The following is a 10,890-nucleotide window of genomic DNA, read 5'->3' as shown; positions in this document are numbered from 1 at the left end:
ATATGATTATAGATACAACTAGTATGAAAATATTGAATGTGTTTCAGAAATGTGTGATTTATTATAAGTAAATCAGATACTGCACAAATTAGAGCCAATGTTAAAACAAATACTGCATATGAACAGTACTATTGTTCTGGATATTGTTGTGGTTTGAGACTGACCATCAAAGAGCATCACCATTCATCATCTATCACTGAGTCTTCCAGTAATAAAATCTAAATATTTATTTAAAATACTTTTACAGATAGAAAAAAATTGTTTAACACAATTAAAATCCACAGAGTACAGCAAGAAAAAATCAAACAAAAACATCACAGGACGAAAACAGACTTTATCTTGTGGTTACGTTAACAAACTCACGTGAAAATCGTGTTCACACTCTGCATTTACAAATGAAGCATCAGGTTGGTGCTAAAAACATCAGCTAAATCCTGCTATTGAGTAGAACTGAAGTAATTTCTACACAAACTGATCACAGTGATTACAGGCATGTTTCAGTTTACAGTGAATAAAAAAACCTTATTCTTAAAAACAAAGGGAGATTTATTGAAATCTAAAACTTAAAAACACACATTAATATCCAACTCACTTGCAATCACTTTGGTAATAAGTACAAATTACATTCAGATTGAGAATGTGACATCTTCAGTGAACTGTACTTCGGGGCAAAGCTGGGATTATTTTCTGGAAACACTGTGTGTGGTTCATTGTATGTTTGCTACAACCAATTACAGATCACACAGAGACACTGAAGAACCAGCAGACCAGACTCCAAAACCAGCAAACAGTGGTTCAGTGAATCCACGTTCACTGGTGAATTTGTGGAGGTGGATCAGTTCATCGGAGGAGACTCTGTAGAAGGACAGAGTCCCAGCAGGACAGTCCACATACACTGCTACTCTGTTGGAGACACAGGACGACGAGGAGAAAGTGATGAATGTTGCAGTGGTACTGTGCCAGGCAGAGCAGTAGTTCTCACAGCAATAAAGACGCCATGAGTGATCATTTCTTCCAAAAAAGGAGCCGTGTTTGTTTTCCCTCCTGCTGATTCCTCTGTAACTCACTGATACGTAAACCTGTCCTCTCCACTCCACCTCCCAGTAACAGCGACCAGTCAGACCATCACTGCACAGAAGCTGAGGCCAGTTATCAAATCTGTCCGGATGATCAGGATACAACTGATCCTCCTCCACAACTGTCACCTTCCTATTGTTGTCAGACAGTCGTAGTTTCCTGTTCACTGTGTTTGTGTCGATTGTGAATTGACAGAAATCTGATGGAGACAACAAGACACAAACAGCTGCAGTTATTAATCCATCATCTGTTCATTTCTTGACACTTTGATGATGTGGATGAGTGATGTGAAAGTTTGAAGATGGTTGAATGTTGCTGCTTTGTTTCCATCAATCTCATTAAAAACACACTTACACTTCCTCAGACCTGGTCTCAGCCATCGTTCTCCACCAGGCTCCACCCTGAAAGGAGGAGGGGGGTCAGAGCAGCACATTCTCTGTCAGCATGCACACATGGACATTACATGGCTCTAACTGACATATTTTGGTGTAATTACATCTAAAATGTCTTCATACCTGAGAGTGTCCAGTCTCCACTGTGGATCATTAAGTCCAGCAGACAGCAGCTTCACTCCTGAGTCTCCTGGATGATTGTAGCTCAGGTCCAGTTCTCTCTGATGGGAGGGGTTGGAGCTCAGAGCTGAGGCCAGAGAAGCACAACCTTCCTCTGTGACCAGACAACCTGACAGTCTGCAGACACACAACACAACACACGTTATAGATACTCTAATGTTATCATAAAGAAAAAAATCATTTTAATAGTTGACTACAGCAACGTGATTTCATTTGGTCCCATTTATTAGTAACTAAGTGCGTTAAGACATATGAACATTCAGTGCATCTTAACTGAAAAACATGTCAGCAGAGAAATCACTGCACAGTTTAAGCTTAATGACTGATATAAGCTACAATCAAGAGAAAAAATTATTGGTTAGTTGAACATGTCGTATCCTGTATGTATCCTGACCTGAGAGTCTCCAGTTGACAGTGTGGACTCTTCAGTCCATCACAGAGTAATTTCACTCCTGAATCCTGCAGGTCGTTGTTACTCAGGTCCAGTTCTCTCAGACTAGAGGACTGAGAGCTGAGAACTGAGGACAGAGCTTCACAGCTTCTCTCTGACAGGTTACAGCCACTCAGTCTGGATCAAAATTTTAAAAAAATTAGCAGATAGCAGTAAAGTCCAAACGTGTTAGAACAACAAAGCCAATTCATTTGTTTGTGCTGTTTGTTTCTTTCTGATAAATTACAATCATTCAGGCTTAAAATATGATGAGAAATAAAAAGATAATTTTATTTGTCTTTATGTTTAAAGCAATTCAATTTCACTTTGTCTGAAGTCCTTACACAGCTTTCTTTGAGGCTTTGATCACAGGCAGCAGCTTCAGCAGAGCCTCCTCTGAAGTAGAGTATTTCTTCAGGTCAAACACGTTCAGATCTTTTTCTGATGACAGTAAGATGAAGACCAGAGCTGACCACTGAGCAGGAGACAGTTTCTCTGTGGAGAGACTTCCTGATCTCAGGTACTGTTGGATCTGCTCCACTAGAGAACAATCATTCAGTTCATTCAGACAGTGGAACAGGTTGATGCTTTTCTCTGCAGACAGATTCTCACTGATCTTCTTCTTGATGTACTGGACTGTGTCCTGATTGGTCTGTGAACTACTTCCTGTTTGTGCCAGCAGACCTCGCAGTTCATTCTGATTGGTCTGCAGTGAAAGGCCCAGGAGGAAGCGGAGGAACAAGTCCAGGTGACCTTTTGGACTCTGTAAGGCCTTGTCCACAGAACTTTGGTAGAAGTGTGTCTCTCCAGCTTTGCTAGTCTCAGACTTCTCTGAGGTTGACTGTTCATCTGACAGCAGATTGACTCCAGAGTTGAAGAATGTCAGATGGACATGAAGAGCAGCCAGAAACTCCTGAACACTCAGATGGACGAAGCAGAACACCTTGTCCTGGTACAGTCCTCTCTCCTCTATAAAAATCTGTGTAAACACTCCGGAGTACACTGAGGCTGCTCTGATATCGATGCCACACTCTGTCAGGTCTGATTCATAGAAGATCAGGTTTCCTTTCTGCAGCTGCTCAAAAGCCAGTTTTCCCAGAGACTCAATCATCTTCTTGTTCTCTGGACTCCAGTGTGGATCTGTCTCAGCTCCTTCATCATACTTGACGTTCTTCAGTTTTAGCTGAACCACCAGGAAGTGCATGTACATCTCAGTCAGGGTCTTGGGCAGCTCTCCTCCCTCTCTGGTTTTCAACACATCCTCCAGAACTGTAGCAGTGATCCAGCAGAAGACTGGGATGTGGCACATGATGTGGAGGCTTCGTGATGTCTTGATGTGGGAGATGATTCTGCTGGCCTGCTCCTCATCTCTGAATCTCTTCCTGAAGTACTCCTCCTTCTGTGGGTCAGTGAACCCTCTGACCTCTGTCACCATGTCAACACACTCAGGAGGGATCTGAATGGCTGCTGCAGGTCGTGTGGTGATCCAGAGGCGAGCAGAGGGAAGCAGGTTCCCCCTGATGAGGTTTGTCAGCAGCACATCCACTGAGGTGGACTCTGTAACATCAGTCAGGATCTTGTTGTTCTTAAAGTCCAGAGGAAGTCGACACTCATCCAGACTATCAAAGATGAACACAACCTGGAACTTTTCAAACCTGCTGATTCTTTTGGTTTCAGGAAAGAAGAGATGAACAAGTTCCACCAAGCTGAACTTTTTCTCTTTCAGCACATTCAGCTCTCTGAAAGTCAATGGAAATGTGAACTGTATGTCCTGGTTGGCTTTGTCTTCAGCCCAGTCCAGAGTGAACTTCTGTGTTAAGACTGTTTTCCCAATGCCAGCCACTCCCTTTGTCATCACTCTTCTAATTGGTCCATCTCTTCCAGGTGAGGCTTTAAAAATGTCTTCATGTCTGATTGTTGTTTCTGGTCTGACTGGTTTCCTGGATGCTGTTTCAATCTGTCTGACCTCATGTTCATCATTGACCTCTCCAGTCCCTCCCTCTGTGATGTAGAGCTCTGTGTAGATCTGATTCAGAAGAGTTGGGTTTCCTGCTTTAGCGATGCCCTCAAACATGTACTGGAATCTTTGCTTCAGGGCAGCTTTCTGTTTGCGCTGACAAGCCCCAGCAAAAGTTTCTGAATAAAACAGTAAATCATATCAGTGACTAGAAAAATGTCATATTTGCTTTACAGAAATTAGAAACAAAGCCACAGTTGAGTTTCGGATAAGAAACATTGATGTATGGATACAGGTGATGGAGAATGTTGATAGGAGATGAACTGAAACAAACTTTATGAAGAATCTACTGCTCCACCAGGTTGGAAAAAATAATGCTGGAATAATTTTCCATTTTCATGTTGAAATAGATGTGAATATATGAGGCCTTAATGACCAGTGACCCGTGACTCTGATTACACTGTGATTCCTTGGCTTGAAGCAGATGTGGCTACAGACAGTGCAACTGGAAACCAAGTTTGCAGATGTTAAGAACATGACAATATGTAGGTATATGGGTGCTTTTAAATCCCTGACAAGACTTCAGTTTGGCATTTGCTTTAACTCCACTATAGAGCAGCTGCAGCTCAGAACGCCAGGTAAAGAGAATGTTGAACAGGTTGATGCAGCAGAAGAGGAGGTCAGAGTTCAATGGGAGATGAACTGGAACAGTGCTGAATATCTTTAATTAGAAACTAGTTTCCCCTTGAATGACACAGCTTTAGGGTCTTTTTCTTTCCTTTGTGCAATCACACCACCATTAGGAACTCAAACTGGCCATTAGCCTTTATGCCTATTATAGCTGGTATGATTATCCCCATAATTATTTGTCAGTAGAGGCCAAATCCACTTATAATTAGACCATAACCAGTGGTGTTCAGAGGTGAGTGATACTTTTCACAACATATAGACAATTTTTGGTACTGACAGCCCTGTTGAATGGGGATGTCCCGATGCAGACACCAGTATTGTGTATTTCTATTCAAAACTTGTGTTTTGGGGATTCCCTGATACTGAAGCGTCTGTGGTTTAGAGCTGTCTTAAGATAATTGATGAGAACAAAAGTAAAGCTGAATGAAAACTACTGCGCTAAAGTCTTATGATCTAGTAACAGTCATACTGATGTTTTTTAAGAAGATTTTAAAAATGTGTGATATTTGCGACTGAGATTCTATATATAAATAGTTATATATAGAACGTAACCGTAACTTTTCCTAAGTTATTTTATATACTGTATTCCTGTGTAGGCTCTACAGTCCATGTTGTCCACGCTTCTATCTTCTTTCAAGACAGCAGTTAGGGACAAATTCCACTATAGCAGATGCTTAAGTGAAAAAGCTGTCAACAAATTTAAAGAAATTATTTCTTCATCATTTGCTTCACCAAATGTTAATACAATGGAAAGTAGTCTCCTTAATGTTACTCCTGCACAAGTTGATTATCTTGTTGACAATTCTGCAGCCTCACTACGTACAATACTCGATAGTGTTGCCCCTCTAAAAAAGAAGGCAGTAAACCAGCAGAGGCGATCTCCATGGTATAGTTCACAAACACGCAACTTAAAACAGGAAACACGAAAGTTGGAAAGGAAGTGTTGTTCCAGAAATTTAGAAGAATCTCATTTAGCCTGGAAAAGTAGTTTAAAAATTTACAAAAAAGCTCTCAGTGATGCCAGAACAGCATATTATTCATCATTAATAGAAGAAAACAAGAACAACCCCCGGTTTCTGTTCAGCACTGTAGCCAGGCTGACTAAGAGCCATAGTTCTGTTGAGCCTACTATTCCCTTAACTTTGAGCAGCAATGACTTCATGACCTTCTTTATGAATAAAATTGTAGCTATTAGAGAAATAATTCACCAGATCCTCCCCCCAAAAATTACAGATAGATCTTCATGTACAGCAGTGCTAGAATCATGGATAAGGCCCCAATCCCTGTTAGACTGCTTTTTACCCATAGATCTCTCTGAGCTAACTTCAGTTATTACCTCATCTAAACCAACAACCTGTCTGCTAGACCCTATTCCAACTAAGCTGCTCAAGGAAGCTTTACCCTTAATAGATACGTTCATATTAGATATCATCAATCTATCTTTAGAAACAGGCTATGTACCACAGGCCTATAAGGGAGCTGTAATTAAACCATTACTTAAAAAACCCTGTCTTGACCCAGGTGTTTTAGCCAATTACAGACCAATATCTAATCTCCCCTTTATTTCTAAAATAATTGAAAAAGTAGTAGCAAAACAATTGTGTGATCACCTTCATAGGAATAATTTGTATGAAGACTTTCAGTCAGGATTTAGAGTTCATCATAGTACAGAAACAGCACTGGTAAAAGTCACCAACGATCTTCTCATGGCCTCAGATACTGGACTCATCTCTATACTTGTTCTGTTAGATCTTAGTGCTGCATTTGATACCATTGATCATAACATTTTATTACAGAGACTGGAACATGAAATTGGAATTACAGGAACTGCACTAGGTTGGTTTAAATCATATCTATCTGATAGATTTCAGTACTACTGCAAGGAACCTTTAAGTTATTTTTTATCAGGATCTGTCCTTTAACTCACATATAAAACAAATCTCTAGAACAGCCTTCTTCCACCTATGGAACATTGCCAAAATTAGGAGCATACTGTCTCAAAGTGATGCCGAAAAACTGGTCCATGCATTTGTTACCTCTAGGTTGGACTACTGTAATTCCCTACTTTCAGGATGCCCCAGTAACTAAAGAGCCTGCAATTAATCCAAAATGCTGCAGCAACAGTGCTGACTGGAACTAGGAAGAGAGATCATATTTCACCTTCACTAGCTTCTCTCCATTGGCTTCCCATTAAATCTAGAATAGAATTTAAAACCCTGCTTCTTACATATAAAGCTCTGAATGGTCAGGCTCCATCATATATAGAAGACCTCATAGCACCATATCATCCCAGTAGACCACTTTGATCGCAGGCCTACTTGTGGTTCCCAGAATTTCCAAAGGTAGAATGGGAGGCAGAGCCTTTAGCTATCAAGCTCCTCTCCTGTGGAACCAGCTCCCAGTTCACATTCGGGAAGCAGACACTCTCTCTACTTTTAAGTCTAGGCTTAAAACCTTCCTCTTTAATAAAGCATATAGTTAGTTATAGTTATGCTGCCATAGGCTTAGGCTGCTGGGGGACCCACCCCCCAATGCACTGAGCTCCTTTCCTCCTCTTGACCATCTCTCCTCTCCTCTCACCCCGCAATTCTCACCACTGTATGATATTAACTCTGTGTTCTCTCCGGTAGTGTTCTTTGTCCTCCTCTGTCCCCCTCTCTCTGTCCCTTTCTGCAGGTGTCCCCCGGCTTTGAAGCTGTGTGTCTTCCAGCGTGAAGCTACTGATCCTACCAATCTGCCCGATGTTTTGTTGTTGCTTTTGTTGCTCTGTTCTTTTCTCTCTCCCGTTTCCACTCACCCCAACCGGTAAAGGCAGATGGCCGTCCACCCTGAGCCTGGTTCTGCTGGAGGTTTCTTCCGTTAAAGGGAGTTTTTCCTCTCCACTGTTGCCTATGGCTTGTTCAAGGGGGAATTGTTGGGTTCTCTTTATACATCTTTATAATCTTGACTTTATTCTGTAAAGTGCCCTGAGATGACTTTGTTGTGAATTGGCGCTATATAAATAAAGTTGAATTGAATTGAATTGAATTGAATTGAATTTCATCTTTCAGCTTCTATCACCCTAAATCTGTGCTTTGATTGTGTTTTTCCCTTTAGTTTTTCGTCCCTTCAGCAAAAGTTGCTCCATTCAAACCCCAGTAACTGTTATATTTGAATTTCCATTTGCACGAGATTTGCTTAACTGCAATGAGTTGATGACAGTTTTACTGTCCAGCAACTCAACAGAAGAAAAACAGTTTGGTACTTGTATCTATACTCAGGATCAGCAAGAACTCTATGTACTGATATATTTATCAAATGGTTTAAGAGGGAGAGATTCACACCCCTTGAATTCAGTCATATCAAGCCAGCTGCCTATTACCTGGATGACTGAGAATCTTGATTGATAATAAATGTACACAGTCATTTTAATATATAGTTTGGTCCTGCATTTGAACTTCTGAAATTTTTTTTCATAGGTTGAAAAACAGTAAATGTTCTAGTTTTCCATGGTATTAAATCTTTACAGAAATGCTCTTACTGCTGTGCAGACAGTCAGCCAGCTCCTCCTGCTTCATTCTCCTCAGGAAGTTCACTGTGATCTTCAGAAATGACTCTCTGCTGCTCCTCCTCTGCTCTTCATCCTCACCATCCAACACCTCCTCATCCTCCCTCTGACTCTCTAAGCATTCTGGGTAATCTGGACTCAGACTCTTCTGGATCTTCTTCAGCTCGTTCTTCACAAAAGTGACAATGTTGTTCTCCAGCAGCTGGAACAGAAAACTATATGAATGACACAATCCAAGTAAAACCGTGGAGCCAAACATCAGATCCATGTTGGACAGACTGACAATCCACTGGTCCAAAAAGTGCAGCATGGACATTATTGTGGAGACAACAGATGGAAAAGTAGTAGTTGTACATGTACAGACCATAAATATGAAGTCCAGGTGTGTTTGATGCTGCTGGGCAGACTGACCACTGGGAACCTCTGAGCTCTGCTGGTCCACTCTGTGGAGGAATCAGGAAGAAGTCAGTTTAAAACTTGAACCAAGTCAGTCACATGATCTTTAGTAGAGTTTTAAATTCTCACCTTCCATCATCAGACTGTCTGAAATCTACAGGTTCTATCTTTGACTCATCACTCTTGAGTGACACACAGCTGGGTTCAGGTCCAGGTACAGCAGAGTCTGGTCTGTGCAGCTTCTCTGGTCTTGAACACAACACAGACAGAGGTCAGAGTGTGAATAATTATGGTGGAGTGATTGTTGGTGCTGAGCTCTGACATGGAGAAGAGTCATGGACAGTTAGAGATCCTCATCTCACCTCTGAGCTTTGGTCTGGCTCTCAGGTTCCCCACACCGAGGTTTTTTACGGGGAGGGACTCCCTCCTCTCTGCCCTCACACTGATCCATCCTGCTGAATTCACACACACTTTCTACCTTCCTGTGGAGAGAAAACACACATCCTTCAAGATGCCAGCAGCTGATGCAAAGACAAATATTATTTTCCTATTGATTAAAAGCTTCTTCAAATGTCTCATTTTTTCCTATAAGAGTAAAAGGACTAAATATTTTTTTACAATATATAACAGTTAGTTCCGACCAAACACTCTGATTGGAGAAGACTCATTCCTGGTGGCTGATGTTTAACTATGTATCTCTCTGCTCCACAGTTGTTCTACAGTTGTTATAATACAGTAACTGTCAGTCGCCAACATACTGCTACACTGGAACAAACTACACCAAAAACAACGTTTTTCCTGAAATAACATTCGAGTTAATGTGTGAATGGTCGTCAGGAGAGAATGAGGAGAAGGTAAGAAACCAAGATACTTCTGTGCAAACGTTTTATGCTGCATTATAACCAGTCGGTGTGTTTTTATAGACAGTATCTGATCTGTGTCCACTCTCTGCTGTGATGTCTGTCACTGTGAGTCCTGCCTCAGACGGGTTCTGCGGCTCTCAGGCTGTGGTTGATGTATCTGTACATGTACATCAGCACAATAGCACGAGCTCGAGTTATTGCTTCAATAACATGAACCTGAAAAAAGTCGGAATTAATCATTTGAAAAGGTTTGAATATATAATAATTAGATTTCTTTATATGTATTTGTACTTAAAAAATGACTGAAACTACTCATTAGTAAAATATTTACAGGTTATTCATTAGTTTTTCCATCAGAAAATAATAAAACTTCCCAATAAAAACCTACTAGTATCCTGTAAAAGACTCTCACAGCCAATAACAATCCATGAAGTAAAGACCAAGTGTCTGTTGATGATTGTCTGAAGACGTGAAAACCAGCTGCGTCACATCAAGACTGAATGTGATGAGAGATTTTTAGCTGTAAACATGGAGGAGGAGGAGTCTGTTTGCTGGGGATCCACTATCTCGACCCCCCACCTTGTTACTTCTCCTCCTGACAGGCACAAGAGTCATTTTGTGCTGATTAATGAGGAAACACTTAGTAACGTAGTTACTCTGAGCTTTTTAAATAGTTGTTTGATTTGTTCAATGCAAACAGGTGAAAGTCTGGAGGTTTTACCAAAAAATAATTTTTACATTGTGGGGATGAACTTCACCCCCATCAAATTCACAATAAAAGCCTGAATTTAAAATGGAGAAAAATCATAAAAATAATTTGCCGAAAATGTTTAACCAAACATTTTCACTGCAATGCAAAGATGTAAGTGGTAATATTACAGTAGCAATGAGGTAAAAGTTTAGGAATAACTGAGACTAAAATAACAGTATTAAATGAGTACAAGTAAAGTAATACTGAGTAGAAGGTAGATAATAATATTAGGAAGTTAAATAAATTGACATAAGTAAAAGCAGTCGATGTTTATCTGTTTATACACGTCAAATTAACTACAAAAGAAAATCTCTGTTATTAATCATAGACAGTAAAAAAATGACACTGGTGTTTGTGTGGCACTGATCCAGTGGGTACTCTGAGTACCTGCAGTAACTGTAGAGTACTGATACTTGTAGGAGTACAAACTTTGTGGGAACATTATTTGAACAATAATCACGTTTTAAAAACTGAATTAAATGAGTTTGTCAGCCAGAGAAATGTTGACACGTTGTGATCGGAGGGTCTTAAATTGTAGTACTACTGCTTTTAAGCCCAGTTTTGAATAGAAGGATAATACAGTTTATACTTTTACTAGATGGAGCTG

General features: G+C 40.4%; 1 protein-coding gene across 1 annotated transcript; it reads right to left on the bottom strand.

The window, feature by feature from the left end:
• Positions 1-212: 212 nt before the first annotated feature.
• LOC137125485 (NLR family CARD domain-containing protein 3-like) lies at positions 213-10,262 on the bottom strand. The gene is made up of 11 exons (XM_067501026.1): positions 9,921-10,262; positions 9,541-9,748; positions 9,032-9,151; positions 8,799-8,918; positions 8,638-8,716; positions 8,247-8,475; positions 2,424-4,215; positions 2,044-2,217; positions 1,593-1,766; positions 1,432-1,478; positions 213-1,276 (listed from the first exon to the last, which is right to left on the bottom strand). Exons 2-11 carry the CDS (start codon positions 9,564-9,566, stop codon positions 732-734), a joined length of 3,306 nt encoding a protein of 1,101 aa, XP_067357127.1. The 5' UTR covers positions 9,567-9,748; positions 9,921-10,262; the 3' UTR covers positions 213-731.
• Positions 10,263-10,890: the final 628 nt, after the last annotated feature.

The sequence above is a fragment of the Channa argus genome, chromosome 4, assembly GCF_033026475.1.
Source record: "Channa argus isolate prfri chromosome 4, Channa argus male v1.0, whole genome shotgun sequence".
Taxonomy (NCBI): Eukaryota; Metazoa; Chordata; class Actinopteri; order Anabantiformes; family Channidae; genus Channa; species Channa argus.
Note: the sequence above shows the minus strand (reverse complement) of the source record. Positions and strands in the feature narration are given on the sequence as shown.

Bases quoted from the DNA above. Each gene is read 5' to 3' on its own strand.
- LOC137125485 (XM_067501026.1), bottom strand. From the start codon at position 9,566: ATGCAGCATAAAACGTTTGCACAGAA. The intron at 8,476-8,637 runs GTCTGTACATGT...TTTCTGTTCCAG, and splicing joins ACCTGGACTTCATATTTATG to CTGCTGGAGAACAACATTGT. The intron at 1,479-1,592 runs GTATGAAGACAT...TCCTCCTTTCAG, and splicing joins TGGAGACTGGACACTCTCAG to GGTGGAGCCTGGTGGAGAAC.